This window comes from Hipposideros armiger, unplaced genomic scaffold, assembly GCF_001890085.2.
Source record: "Hipposideros armiger isolate ML-2016 unplaced genomic scaffold, ASM189008v1 scaffold_257, whole genome shotgun sequence".
Taxonomy (NCBI): Eukaryota; Metazoa; Chordata; class Mammalia; order Chiroptera; family Hipposideridae; genus Hipposideros; species Hipposideros armiger.
Genome location: NW_017731607.1, coordinates 595,805 through 611,732, shown reverse-complemented (window position 1 = coordinate 611,732; position 15,928 = coordinate 595,805). Strand labels below are relative to the sequence as shown.

Genomic DNA, 15,928 nt, shown 5'->3' with positions numbered 1-15,928 from the left:
GGTTCGATTCCCGGCCTGAGCTGGGCTGCCACTGAACTGCCAACAGGTGGCAGGATGGCTCAGTTAAAAAAAAAAAAAAGACAGATTTGCCAGTAATAAAATAATCAAATAAACATCAATACTTATTCTGATGAGAATCAATGCTTTCATTTTTATTAAGCAAAAAAGAAAAACCCAGTCTTTAGCACTGACAATAATAACTGTAACTGGCTCCAAAATACTCTAGCTAGTTGCAAGACCACAATTAATTCAATTAAAAAGGGAATTTCTATTTTGGTGCTTCTAAAACCTTGGACTAGAGGGCTCCTGACTTGTTCAAAACTTAGAGATTTCAGTAACAAACATAGGATGCCTTCCAAATCTAAACATCCAGCAGTAACCCTTTGAAGGGAGGGAGGTATGCCCTGAAAGGTATTTTCTTGTTTTATTTGCTAAGGTGTCTGGCCAGTTTCTGTAATCAAAGTCTCAGGCTCTTGGATGAAGCCACAGGGCCTTATTCTAGCTGTTTGAGGTGGGAGCCATCTGGTGGCCAAAGAGTGAAGAAAATCAAAGCAGGGTATGGTGCCTGCATCCCAAGGCTCTGAGGCCTATTGAAAGGATTTTCCAATTTCTCCAAGGTGCCTCCAGCTACTGAAAACCTGCAATATCTGCTCCAACCTGCAGCTGCCACAGATGGTTGGTTCCTGGTCAAGAACAGTCCTAGTTCAGTGAAAAGGGAAATAAGTCATACGGTCTACTGGGCATTCGAAACATCTTATGAGTTTTGGAGAAGTTAGCTTTAGGAGAGTCTCCCTTTAGGAGAACTCAGAAGAGGGCCTTAAAAAATCCCCACATCTTCTGAGCCCGAGAGATGACCAAGGAGGTCATCTCAGAATAGTGAAAGTCCTTCAAAGTGCCTTAGTCAGAATTCAGAGCTGTAAAAACAGTTGTCCAACCCTCTTCTTCTCATGGAAGGGATAGTGCTCCAAGCAGCTCTTTGCTCCAATCTGTAGAATTGGGGTAGCCACTGGGTACAAGACACCTCCATTTCCAGGGTACCCAAAGTGACCATCATGCTGTTGGTGCCGGCTGGGACACGTGAACTTATGTCAGAGTCTGGGGGCCCATAAGAGGTACCCAAACACTGCTCTTCCACTTGAATTGACTGAAAATTCATTGTTGTTCCAATGAATCTGCTTAGCACATTCCATGATGTCAACTCTGATATACCTTAAGTGAAGACAGATTTTACAGAAAGCAATTTATCAAAAGAAAGACTTGTGACATATTATCTAACATTGAGAGAGCTCACCTGGGCAACAAGAGTCTGTGTATAAGTATTCCAAGAATGACAAGAAAGTCTCTTTGGAAACACCATAAACTGGAATCAGAACACTCTTTGCTTCCATGTAATTCCCATTAAACATGGCTGCCATCACTTCACAACGGGCCACCAGGATGGCCCTGTGGGCTGGCACCGTTGAACCTGCAAGGTTCAAAAGGGAAACAAAGCAAAGCAAGATAAGCCTGCAGAGTTTCTTCTAGCAAGTTTCCTTCTAATTAGAGTGGTACTGCATTAGGCACAGCTAAGATGAAATACAGAATCCAAATTTTCGGGTGATAACTGGCCTTAATTCGGAGACTTTTTAGTTTTTAATTGAAAAAGAGTTCAAAAGTTGACTTTGAAACCAACAATTGGCAAGTCAGGCAATTATTTGTTACTTAGTTCGTATTTCCTGAAGGTACAAACACTGAAATGAAATATTTTGCTTCATGTGTTTATAAAGAAACATCCTTTTATCCTTTCCAATGGTCTTGAAATACAACCACCCAACACCTTACCCATGTGCATCCCAGGAAAACAACACCCTCGCCTTTCTTGGCCAACTCACAAAACAGTCCTGACCAGGCTTTCCTTTATCAGAAACGGGAAACTAGGAAATAAAGCATCCCTGGCCTAAGCAGTCCATAGAGCCCAGAAGAAATGCCACGGGAATCTCTTATGGAGCCAAGAGGGAGCATTTCAGATCTTATGGAACATTTGGAAAGGGATGGCTTAGTCCCTTGCAGTTTCCCAGCATACTGTCTCCTTAGGGAACCTCTCTTTCCTAAATGAACAATGCCTACTTCTGCAAGAATCAGAGCTACTTTAAATTTTAAAGGCCTCTCAGCCCATGCTCCTTACTGACGCTCATTAAACTAAACTGATTCTCTAGTAAAAGTTTGCTTCTCTAGCTACTATGCCACTACACTCAGGCACTGCCAAGAGGGACACATGTCACTAGGGGCTTGTGGTTGGAGAAGTTCTCATCACTCCCACCACCTTTAGAAACCAGGAATCCACAGCCAGCATTCAGTTCAGTCTAGATCAGTTCAACAGGTCATTATCGAGCACTCATCATTGTGTTAAGTATTGAAGATACAAAGAGGAGAAAGACAAAGCTACCATGCTTAGGAGTAGTCAAGCTTTTAGTTTGGAGGAAGATACCACAGCCAGTGTGACTGACAAAGCTGTCACCTTCTGGAAAGTAACTCGATGAGCCAAACCACCCTACTCTGCCAAAGTGTCTTCACCTAAGCATCCCTAAAATCTCATACTTCTCGGGGGCATATATTTTTCTCTAAAGTATTTACAATTATTGGATTCCTCACCCTCTTTAATTGCAAGCAAAACATCTTCTGACTCAGAAAAGAAGAAAAGAGTTCCACCTAAGCCAACTGGCTTTTCCAAAGCCAATAATCCCTCAGGATTCAGAAGCAGCTCCCAGCATCGTCAGTTGTGAGCTCACTGCTTGGCACTGTGATTCGCACAGGCACACCTCCCACAGGAGCAGAGAGGAAGGGCCAGAGAGCAGGTCCTCACACGCCTGCTAGGCTCCCCTCTGGGCTCCCCTCCCTGTGTCTCTGCCATTAGGCCACCTGCCCTCGATGTTAGTGTCCATCTATGGGAAGACCAGTTTCCATACTCAGAGCATGCCAGATGTATTTGTATACAGCAGTTAACAAAGAATTCAAACAGGTAATGCAATTTTACTCAGAATTTTAAGGTTGATAGTCTTAAACAAGGTACCATGAAAAAAAGAAAAGGAAAATTAGAAGCACGACTTAAATAAACTAGATGACCTATCATTTGGGTTAAGCAGAGGAATTTCTAAGATTGGCCAATAATACCAAGCAGATGGGGAAGGAATCTGATAAGCAACCTTGGAATTTTAACAAATTTTGCATTGATTACGTGGGTACAAAATCAGCAACAAAACAGTACCTTAAATTAGCATTTTCAACCCAATTTTGAGCTTGGAATGTAGTGTGGAAAGCCATTATAGCTCCAGTTAAGAAAACATCAACTTCTGGTTTTTACCTTTTAAAACTACTGTTTTGGTGTTATAAATTGTTCTATTGTGAAACTCTAATGCAGCCATATTTGTAAACACTGCATATAAACTGTATAAATATACAAACACTGTATGAAACACGCTGAATAATCATAATGCAGTGTTTATATACTAAACAGCAAGCCACAACATAGAGCTGAAGAATTACTCAGGAAGCGAAAAAAATCAATTTTCTAGTTAAAAGATAAACGTGTTCCTTGAAAATGTCAAGGCCCAAAGTGTCTTTCCTTTGTAGTATCTAATTGCTGTTATAGCTTTAAGAAACTGTTTTTAAGAGAAAGAGTTTTAAGAGTGAAACGAAATTTAAAAACCCAAGTTTTCTAGTAATTTTGCACAGGTTATCAAAGACCTTTGTTTTATTATATACTAAAATAAGGACTATATTTCTCATACCTTCTTCACCCTACTTGCCAAGTTTTAAAAATAAGATTTTTTAAGAAATAGTTTTTATTATGAAAATAGTAAACTTACCTAGTTCAAGAGAGAGTTAGAATATGTACTACTTAAGTAGTAAACAAGGACAGAATGTAAAAATAATTTTCATGAGATGCTGATTCAAATGTCACATGGAAACTCATTATCTTTCTATAGCAGGTCTAAATATTTACCAAGACTAGTTTTAGAATGGCTATAGTAGCTTCTAAAAACCATTATCTAATGGAAAAAGATAGAAACCCAAACAACAAATTGTGGGTGGTATTTTTTAGATGACTATCTACTGCAGGGATAGTAAATAATCCCATGTCACCTCCAGCCAGTTGATGATGGTGGCCTGGAACCTTTTCAAAGAAGGACCTGCTGAGGCGCTGGGTTCAGCAGGAAACACTGCATCAGTCCACCAGTGCTGGCAGCCCCTGCAGTGGGGAGGAAGGCGGTCTATCCTTCAGGCCTCTATACACCTTTATACACACCATCTCAATCCCTGCAGCCACTTCACTGGGTAGAAATTAGTATCCCCATTTTATAGGCAAGGAAACAAAGGATCAGAAATGTAAAGGAACACAGCCAAATCTATCACAGTAAAAATTCAAGCAAGATCTTTCTAGGCCTTTCTAGTCCCTGTCACTACCACCTCATCAAGCTTAACACTAAAAAGGACCTTTTTAGAATCTATACAGTTTATGGTCTTCACTTTGAAAATGAGGAGACATAAGGCCAGACATGTGACCTGACTTGCCCAAGGGCACACACTGGTAGGCATGCAAAGCCAAAGCTCGAACTGGGGCTTCAGATGGAAGGCTCGGCTTCCTCTGGAGGAGACAAACTGCTGCCTTCTCCACACTGGAAGCCGCCCTCCCACACTCTTCAGAAACTGGGCTTGTCTCTTCTCCAGCTGATGGCAGAGAAACTGTCGCTGGACCCTGCTCCCACCCACCCCTGCTTTTCTTTGCTCGCGACTCCCTGGGAGGCCTTGGCTTGGAGCTGGAGAGGCTACGAAGACCACCACAGCAGCTGCTGATCAGACAACACACAGGCCTACAAACAAGGCCTTCAGGACCCATCCACTGCACAGGGGCCTGAACAGGTGCCTGCAAAAGGGTTCGTAGGTGGCATTGTGGAATTTTCGAAATGCACGAAATTACAAGGAGAAAGGATTCTCCACATCGCTGCTTATTTCTTTTTCTCTATAACATATACCAGGGGTGCCAAAAAAAAATGTATACACGTGACCTGTAGTCATCTTTTGTTATCAGTATATATTATTACAATTTTAATAGTTTTTTCCTTTCTTAAAATGTGTATACATTTTTTTGGGCACCCTCTGTATTTTCATGGGTTGCATATTCCCTTTGAAAATCTTTTCAGTAGGTTACACTAACATAATGTTTGGTGTCAATGCCTCCTATGCGAATTATAAACAGGTGTTAATAAGTCTTATGCAAATAAGCAAATTTGGTCTTTTGTTAGGCTTTCTTTTTTCCAAATCATTGTTTTTATGTATTTCAAGGTCACTCGTATTATCCCACTCTCAGTGCTCCAAGCTCACAGTGCAGACAGTGCTGACAGCAGCATATCAAAAGGCACTCTGGCAAGTTTCCAATCCACCATTTGTCCTGGCAAGTGGCCCAAGTTAAAAGTAACATGAATCCTTTGGGGAAAATTTTTAAAAAGTAAATGACTGTTAGCTGCCATACATTTCTACCATCAAATAGAATTATATCTTCCTTTTAGAACTAGCTCACCTGAACTAGCTCACTTATTTCATTTGAACTCCTGTCCTGCTTGCATAATTGAAGGTATCTGCCATTCATTTTTAAGATTATGCTTTTAATCTACCAGAGCGATAAAATTACCCAAGTGAATAATCAATAACAGGCATTAAAGCAGCTCATCTTTACTGAAATTAGGGAGCGTTGCTTGCCTACAGAGATAAAAAGCAGCTCTCAGCTGCTCTGCTGCTACGTCTCAGAGTGGTAGGAGGAATGAATGCAGATGCCTGATGTAAGCCACGCGTGACCCACAACCCATGCTTCGTTCCTTTTGCTCTAATAAAATGGAAGAGAACTGGACAAAATAAGCTAGAGGTAATATAATTTTAAGGGGGCTGCTTTCAGAGGACTCACAAAGTAGGATCTTAAAGAAATACACCAACAAAAATACTTAATGGGGTGACATTACAGATCACCCCACCTCTTGTTGGTCACTAAAAGTTAATGAAACATACGGTAAGGGGAAAAACAATAAGGAAAATATAAATTTCTTTTCTAGTTTTAATAAAATACTTCATTTTTCGGGAAGATTTTGTTGAAATTCAGATAATATTAATTTACATCCTGCAATAGAGAATAGTCATTCCTACACCTAAAATATTCAAAGCTGAAATAGAAAGGTAGATAAAAAAACAATAAAAATGAACAATGAACTTTGTAAAAATTGAACCATACCTTGTATTTCGAAGACAACATCAGCAAGCATTGGTTTATTAAGGAAAAACTTGAGGGAAGTATTATAAAACCACAGAGGTTTTCTGGCTTGATAGGTTTTGCAATTCCGTAGGCAATTAATCTGTAAAGAAAAACAAAAATACAAGGGTAAATGTTATACAAAAAGCTTGAATAATATATACGGGCTGGCTAGAAAATTCAGAACAGTGTGCTAAATGTCTACAGAAATAACGCTTACTTACTCTTTGGCATCTCTGATCATAGCTTTCATGGGAACTTACCCTCAAGAACTACATCTGCTACCTGTCATGAGCAACACTTACTCTGCAGCACTCACAGCAGTGAATGACCTGGCTAAGTAAACAATCAAGTCTATGGCCGAGAAGCTGTGGGGTCCCAAGTCCATCTAGGTCTCTCTGTTACCAGACAACAGCAGTCCAACCTCATAGGAATGCCTATGTTTACATGTACAACCTGCTCATTTGTTCACTAACTAAGAAAATACATACAGGGCTGGCCCAGTGGCGCGTAGGTTAAGAGTTGGCTTGGGACACCAGCTCTGAGCAGCAGGGTCCCAGTTCGGATCCCACATATGAGGGCCAGTAACACTGCGCCCTCTACAGCTAAGATGCTGAACAACAGCTTGACCTGGAGGTGGGCTGTGACGGCGTAGGCTGCAGTGGGGCTGCAGTGGGCTGCCATAAGCTACAGTGAGTGGCTGGCAACTGGCGTGAGAGGCCGGCAGCCAGAGTGGGCAGCCAAGAGCTGCCATGAGCAGCCGTCCAGTAGCCAGCAAGTGACTGCCTCACCCGGAAAGAGCACAATGACAATACCAACATGGGCCAGTGAAGCGATGTCCTCCACAGCCAGACTGAAGAACAAAAGGACAGCAACTTGTCTGTTCCCCTTCCCCAATTCCCCAACGCTGTTCCCCTTCCCCAGTCCCCCAATAAAATCTTTAAAAAAAAAAAAGAAAGAAAGAACATATATAACAATTTAATTTGTAATTAAGGGAAAAAAAAACAACCTATTTTCCCTTTATCATACCATGTCCTACTGCTTACTAGATCACTATTAAAATACCCGAGAGTAATGAATTGGTTCATCTCCACCTACTCTACAATTCTGTGGTTCTAAACATCAATCCCGCCCACAGTAGGGGCTGCTGGCATCGCTAAAAGATTGCCTGGATCTCTGGTCTGGAGCTCCAGAGAACATCTTCCATGCCAACACCTCTCTGTCCTCTCACACCTTTCTGCTCTAGCCGAGCCTCCAGTCACAGAGCCGCTGTGTGACCTAGTGGTCTCCATCACTTCTCTGCTGCCAACTCAGGATTTGGTGCTTTGTCATCATTCCTGTCATCTTTCAGACATCCCAAGGGTTGAGGGCCAGCCCCTCTTCCTGCCCCCTCTGCCCATGTCCCCTGCTGAGTCTCAGAAGGCCAGCCTGGGTCACAACTCTTAGCTTTGGTTGCCAAGCTAGGGAACACAGAGAGATTTATCCCTTAAAAACAATCACACATACAACTTTAGCATTGAGAATAAATGTCACCTATTCCCCCACTCTGACTTAATCTACTAAGGTGAAAAGTTAAAATATTTGGTGAGAAGGGGAAAAAAATTTCTTCTTCCTCCTCACAAGGAAGAAGAAAACACTCCGGAATGCTATCCATGAGCAAGACAGAGAAGCAAAACAGGAATATACAAATTCTGTCTTTTAAAGTACATCAGATCCCATACACAGCCCACCTTAATATGCATTGAAGAAATGGGTGGAGAGGAGTCAGGTGACTGTCACATATTAAAAAGAGTCACAGTCAAAAAGCATCACAGAATCTGAGAGCTAGCAGGGGCTTTAGAAATCATCCAGTTTATTCCTCATTGAGAGCACTGAGAAGGCTTGCTCAAAGTCACAGAGAGAATTCGGGGAGGCACAACTTATATGTGCATTTCCTGATTCCCAATTCAGTGTTACATCCGCATGTCACGCTCAATGAATGACAGAGACCCTTACCCCAGAAAAGCACAGGAAGAAAGCACAGAAGAGCTCTTCTCTCCTCCCATGCAAAGGAAGGAGTTTAGTTCAATATCATGGACTTACACAGTCCCCAGCCTCTCCTTCACCAGCAAGAATTCATTTTATTCTCAGTTCTCAAAGGAATGGCTGTTCAGACTCAAACCCAAGGAAAGGCTCAAGCTTAGAACAAAAGGCAACACTTTTATCCTAACCATTCTTATAAAGATTATGCATTTGAATATTATGAATGCTGCGTAGATATATATTATCTATGAAGAGACACACACCCACACACACACACACACACACCACACAGATTCCGTTGTCACCTATGCCTTGAATGCGAGGGCAGAAGTTTGGAGAGAACACACATGTACATGATGTACATTTTCACTGGTCCATAATCTAGAGAACTTTTAAAAAACAGAATGCAGGTTTATGTGAACATTTCTACAAAAGCATTATTTTGTTGAACTAGACTGCAAGAGAGCTACCGCCCTGCCATACACCTGTAAACTGGACAGCTCTGTATACCTACTTCAATGTGTTATTGAAACAAGAGAAGAAAGGTCTTGCCCCTGAATTCCATGTTTGGGATTACTACTTTGTTAAAAAAAAAAAAAGAGTCAATTTTCACATTATAGAATAGTTGGGAATCTTCATTACAAGCTAGCACAGTTTCACTTTTTAAAAATGTGAACATAAATGTTGACTTAGGTTGTACAATTGACAAAGTCATCTGTATAAAAAAATTAAATGAATAAAATTTTTTCTTACATTTTATATAAACCTAAGTGTTGAACATAACTTACCTTTTTATCTACTGTAGCCAATTTGTTTATCACAGAATCTGAAATAAGAATACACTAGCTAAATTGTGTAATGGACTTGTTTTAAAACGTAACACATTTACTTACAGACTCTGTACAATCTAAACGACTATAGAGTTTTAACATGTACAAGTTTATGACCATACAGAAAGTCTGTATTATAAATAAGCTTTGAATCTAACTTACACTTTTGAACCTATATTAGGTGAAAAATAAACCCTTAACTGTTCACTTCGTCAGATTTCTCACAACTCTTAAAAGAGGCGCACACAGATGCTGCCTTGTTCCTGAAAATCACTTGGACTTAAATTTTGAGGAGAAAGCATCCCTCTGCAACAAGCATATCTGTAGCTGGACAAATTCAACGATCCTTCATTCCTGACATAGGCTGCATATTCCTGAAGAGCAAGGGGAATGTTTCAGAGGATGGAATCCACAAGGCTACATTTTAAAAACATACTTACACATATTTTAACTCTTAGGTGAATTAAAATCTGAGATAGTGAGAAAAAATGTGTTTACATTTAAAATATTTAAATGACAAAAATATACTTAGGGAAACCATATTTGTATATTATTGAGTCTTCTCATGACTTCGTATTATACTATTCATCATAGTGTATCACTTTGTAATTCAGAGAACGTCAAAGTAAACTAACTTACCTTTCCTGGTGTTTTTAAAATGCATTTAACTTTCTCAATTACATTTGAAACATCCCCAGAATCTTTCAACTTCTTCCTGATATCTTCTTCCAATTCTTCCCACTGGAAAGCACCTGTAAACAAATTAACACATACCGGATTATTCCGCTGAAGTAGGAAAACAAATAAATCTCTTATTAGATATCAGTGTTCCCTCTTTTTCAGTATCCTAATTTTTCTTCGCCAAATACATATCCTTGTAATTACACTAAAACATTTAAACAGCTTCCACATTAAAAAAAAAATCAGTTTGCTTTCCTCTAAATTATTCAAAACCTGAAGTCTTCCTCCTTAGACAGCTGCCACTTCTCTGCAGTAGGTGGTCAGCTAGTGACATCAGCAATGGTCAGAATATGAGTTGGCATCACAAATGGTCCAACGCCCACATTATTTACTTAGCCTGGGTAAGGCAGATGTGGTCTTTCCTAAGGTTGAATTAAATCGTACTAAGCATGGAGAGCAGAGACTACCATTAGGTGGAGGAACGGGCAGTAGGAACAGCATACATTCAGAAGGTTCCATGCATTATTGTCAGGGTCACATTAGGATATGTTTCACAGCCATCTCTACAGAACCAACCTGAAGAAGGGAGCTAGGTAATTTTCTGATGAGCTACACGACCGTGGCATTGGAGTCTAATCACCCTACCTGGTCCCTCCCTCCCCTTGTCTCCATCTCAACCCACTTCCAAGCTCTGTTCCTAGGCTCACTTACTTCTGTCTCACACTCTGTCAGCCCCTTCTCCTTTGTCTTATGAGTTCCTATTCTATGGTCAGCAAAAGTTAACCTTTTCCCCAAGCACACCTCTCATTTGGCCTACAGCAGCCTTCCTATACCCTAGTGGCCTTTTCCTTATCAAATCTGTCCTATTACTCAATGCTGATACATTTCCAAAAGTACAGTTGTGATCACGACATTCTAAGAGATCACCCCCATTCATCCCATGGTTTACAGAAAGTTCTAACTCCTAAAAGTAGAATTCAAAAAGGTATAATGTGGGTGGGCATAATGGAGAGGGCAGGTTCTAGTTTCATCTCTGCCATTAATTACTGCTTTGACTTTAAGCAAATCACTTCACCTCTCTGGGTAACTTGGGGTTTTTTTCTATCTGCTGTCAATCTCTTCTGATGTTTCCCTTCATGTATCCAGAACTTTCTTAGATGCCTTCATGGATATTGGGCAGTGGAGAGGGCACATAATAATCATGTACTGAACCCATGAAATCAGACAATTGCAGCCAGTCTGCACCAACAAGGTCCAAAGCTAATCTAAAGTCAGACTACTTGGGCCAGCCAAGTGGCGCGATGGTTAAGAACTGGCTTGGGACGCCAGAGGGCCCTGGTTCGGATCCCACATATGAAGGCCAGTGACACTGCCCTCCACAGCTAAGATGCTGAACAACAGCTCAACCTGGAGCTGGGCTGCCCTGAGTTACCCGCGATGGCGTAGGCTGCAGCCCCTGCTGCAGTGGGTTGCCATGGGCTACCGTATGTAGCCAGCAGTCAGCGTGAGCGGCCATCCAGAAGCCGGCGACTGATCTGCCTTGCCTGGGAAGAGCGCAATGATGGTGCCAACTTGGGCCAGTGAAGCAACGTCCTCCACAACTAGACTGAAGAACAAAACGACAGCAACTTATCTGTTCCCTTCCCCCAATTCCCCAATAAAAATCTTTAAAAAAAAATAAAATAAATAAATAAAGTCAGACTAATAGTCCAGCGGCTCTCAGGCCTCATGACAGTGGAGCTCTGCAGCACTGGGCAATCTTGCATTATCTTTAAACTTCTCCCCTGACCTTCATGATAACTACAGTGTATCCTGGAGGGACAAGGAAGAGGAAGGAGAGCCCTGATTTGAGGCATTTGTTATTTCTATGGCATGAGGACTCCCACCAGGGCCAAATTCAAGCTACCAACAAGGCATTGCAGAACATGTAAATGGAAATAAATACCATCAGTTCTCACGAGCTGGTGCCAGCTAGTGCCAGCACGCCAGGAGTCTTCCGCCTTCAATCGCTCTTTTTCTGACTTCACTGTTAGCTCCCCTTCTACCACCTCAAATTCCCACATGTGTGCAGTCTATAGTTTTTGTTTTCCTCTTTCAGCACTAATGATTTTTAACTTTAAGGTCACGTACACTTTTCACAATCTGATGAATTCTTTGGATTGTCTCTCCAGAAAATTTCACATGCACACACAGACAGTGAACTCTATATAAAACTGCCAGGAGTAGAAGAACTCTTTGGAAGCCAAGGGACACCACATTAAGAGATCATAATGCTAAGCAAAATAAGTCAGACAGAAAAAAGTCAAGAACCATATTATGTCACAGATATGTGGTATATAAAACTCTAAACAGCAAAAGAACAACAAATGAAGAAACGAAACTCATAGACACAGACAATAGTTTAGTGGTTACCAGAGGGTAAGGAGGGAGGGGAGTGGTAGAAGAGGGTAAAGGGGGTCAAATATATGGTGCTGGAAGGAGAACTGACTCTGGGTGATGAACACACAATGTGACATATAGATGATGTATTACAGAATTCTACACCTGAAATCTATGTAACTTGGCTAACAACTGTCACCCTAATAAACTTTAATTAAAAAAAAAAAAGGCAATTTACTCCATGCCTGTGATTCTCAGCTCTTGCTGTGCATTACAGTTACCTACCTGGAGAACTTTTATAAAATACTATCAGGGGAGGTCTCATCTTCAGACCAACTGAATTAAAATTTCTGGTGCTGGGGCTTAGGTATCAACTTTAAAAGCCTCCTAGGTTATTCTAATGTGCACTGAGTGCTGATGACCACTCCTCTTCCCTTAGATATTTCATCCATTATCAAAACCCAGGGTTAGCGGTATGCAGCAAACAGTAGGATTCGGTATTTTTAATGGTCTACACTCATGTATGTTAAAGGAGACCACAGACACTGTCTTTTAAAAGTAACTTATATTAACTAAAGAACACCTATATAATATCTCCATTCAGAAGATTACTTGAAAGAAAGCAAGCATCAATACTTATATGGTAAATCCCTACCAGGCCAGTGATCTGTTTGAGGGCAGAGAAAAATCCAATAACTAAAAATAAAAGTAAGACTACTTTCTAAGGGCACTCCAACGATCGGGTTGTTTTCATAATTAGAAATGCTAATCAAGTGATCTCAACGAAACCTTTAGATACTAATCAAACAATAACCCTTAGACTGGGATTTCCTTTTTTATTTTTCTTTTCTTTCTTTTTTTATTGTGTTAAGACCATTTTTTATGAACTCTCCTCTTCACAAAATTTTAAGTTTTTAATACAGTATTGTTAACAATAGGCATTATGTATGTACAGCAGATCTCTAGAACTTATCTGACTTGCATCACTGACTGGGATTTTCTTTATTTCTCAGAGCATTTATTTACTTTACAGACTGTTAGAGAGCATGGTAAACTCGTGTGTCCTAAGCTGAGTTTTTTTTTGTTTTTTTTTTAAGCTGAGCCATCCTGCTACCTGTTGGCAGCTCAGCGGCTGCTCAGCTCGGGCTAGACTCGAACCGCTGTTGCTCAGAGCTCAAACTCTTGAGCGAGCTCTTAACCAACTGAGCCACTCGGCCGGCCCTCTAAGCTGAGTTTTTATGCAGTACAGAAAAGAGCAGGCCGCCGAGTAATTCCCAGAGCTAGAGAACACTGTGGAAACTGAAGATGAATGTGCACTTTTACCCTGGCCACATTTCAATAAGTGGTGTGAAATTCTAAAGGCCATCTGCGGCAGGAAGAGCGCAAAGCTAAATTCTTGAGGTTTTTACAAATATTCCAATTCCTAACCATCTGAGATCCTGTGTCTCAGGAATGTGCAAGCATCGAGTAGTGTAAGAATGTTACAATCGTTTGCCATTTAAGGATGACTCCAGGAAGGCTGGGAAACTGCTACCCTCACTTTTCAGAGATGACTCCTTATTTAGTGTTCGTCATTAAATATTTATACATCATGCGGCGTTACCTGTTATCCAGTGGAAAATTAACATATACAAAACAGACATACTTTCAGTGTCCACTCAGAAATTTGAATAGGAAAATAAACTGAAACCCTATAAGCAGGTGTAGCGAGTTAACCGGACTACTGAACAGGCCCTTCCTAACTACAAGACCCAATTGTCCTATATACAAAATTTCCATTTCCTAAAGATTAAAAAAAGTATGTTATTTAAAAAACAATTAAGACATTCTTTGTAATTTGGTTCTTTTTTTTTTTTCTTTTTTTTTTTTTTTTTTTTAAGGCAGGAGTTAGGTTTACTATGGCTTTTCAGCCTGTGTTTGCTCAGGGCAAGTATTCCTGAGTGTGCCACGCCACGGAGTTCATGTGAGCAGAAACAGCCCGTCCTGACAGTCCTCTAACATAAACTGTGGGTAGGCCAGGCTTCTGGGAGGAAACCATTACGTAATTGAGTCTTCAAACCTGTGCTCTGTTCAAAAGTTTTCACACGTTCAACAATGCCAAGAAAAGAAAAGAAAAAAGAAAAAGCCCACGAATCTGGCCTCTTTACTGAAATCTCTAAGAAAAAGAAAATGTAGGTTGAAATTTTTTGATTTGATAAAAAATATTTTTAAAAAAGCAGTAACCAATTTACGAACAAACACTAGAGGGTAAAACAAAACATGAATAAAGGTTTCAACATTTGAGAGTGAGGATCTGGTTGATTTTTTTTCTCTTAATAAATATTCTGTATTTTTTAAAATAATCTTGACTGTGCAAATACAGCTTTAATATCTTTTTAAAAAGAACTTACAACATAACATAACTTCTGCTTGAGTCTGAAGTTATACTCTGTAAATAATTAAAGAAAAATTCATAGGTGCCTACTGAAGCATTTATTTTCCCTTCTCCTCAACCAGCATCAGGGTTTCCCTGCAGCCCCAGCGCAACGGCGTGTGGCTCTGCTCATACCTGACACCACCTCTGCTGGGCCATGACATACAAGGAGAGATCAGTGTCAGATTAAGAAGCCTGAGCTCTGAGCCCGTGAAGGGCTTGCATATCAGCAAGTGCTCCTTGCCATCATGCCCCTTCGCCCTCTAATCGCTATTCCCAGGCTCACTTAGTGTCCACCTCAACTCTAAGCCTCCACTTTCGCCACCTTCAGGCAGAGGGTACAACAGAGCACTGACAACCCCAGCACCAAATAGCTCTGCATCAGTCAGCTGCAAGGCTGGCTCTTTGTGCCCTAAGACTGAGAACTGGGCTCCTCTCCTGGGCCTATGGTATCAATTCCAGGTCCTTACCCCCTGGCTGTGGCTGGTACTCAGTTCTTCCAAGAGCAGGTGTTGCAACTGCTGGTCCAGAGCATCAGCACTGCCTGGGAGGCTATTGGAAATGCAGAATCTCATACCTCCTGAATGGGAATCTGCACATTAACAAGATCCCCAGGGGACTCAAATGCACTTTCAGGTATGAATAGCACTGGCCCAGATGATGGACAAACTGCAACACTGACCACCTGTTGTCAGAATGTTGGCCTTTCTGCCTGATCGCAAGGGGAGGGGGCTTCCTAATTGGACTCCTGTCTTGTCTACTCTATTCATTCCTCCTGCCATCACAGAGATGAATTTTCTAAGGCCCAGTCTGATCATGCTTAGAATTCTAGAGCAGTTTATAAGAATGGCAGGAACAGCTTCCACCAGGCTCGCCAGCCTCATCTCCTTCCAGCCATCACCTCCCACTCCGTGCTCCAGCCGTGGGGAACTACCTGTGGTTCCCGAAAACAGCAGTTACCAAAGACTACATGTTCATGGATGCAAATTTCCCAATATTTAATATCTTTCAAATAGCATTAGAATGAACATATAAAAAAATGATAACAGGTCATTGACTTTGGGGAAGGACACTGGAGGATGAGAACTTTTTCTTTTCTTTTTCCCTTTTTTTCATCTGCATGTATTAACTTTGCAATTTAAAAATCATTCCCTACGAGAGAGACAAGTAGGTCCTGAAACTGGAGAGACATCCAGCAATTTTACTACTACAATACTAAAGAGGCTATAACTGACCTCAACGTGTTCATGTGCCTTTGAAAGTATTCAATGGATTTTGTGGGAAACTTGCTAAATAATTCATAATTTCAACAGTAAAGTCATTGAA

General features: G+C 41.0%; 1 protein-coding gene across 1 annotated transcript in view; it reads right to left on the bottom strand.

Annotated features, from left to right (window-relative positions):
• RHOBTB3 (Rho related BTB domain containing 3) overlaps positions 1-15,928 on the bottom strand; it is a 50,828-nt gene that overhangs the window by 13,715 nt on the left and 21,185 nt on the right. The window contains exons 7-9 of the mRNA XM_019656280.1: positions 9,769-9,881; positions 6,260-6,380; positions 1,292-1,465 (exon numbers count right to left, since the gene is read on the bottom strand). Of these exons, the coding sequence (XP_019511825.1) occupies positions 1,292-1,465; positions 6,260-6,380; positions 9,769-9,881 (408 nt within the window). The remainder of the gene's footprint in view (positions 1-1,291; positions 1,466-6,259; positions 6,381-9,768; positions 9,882-15,928) is intronic.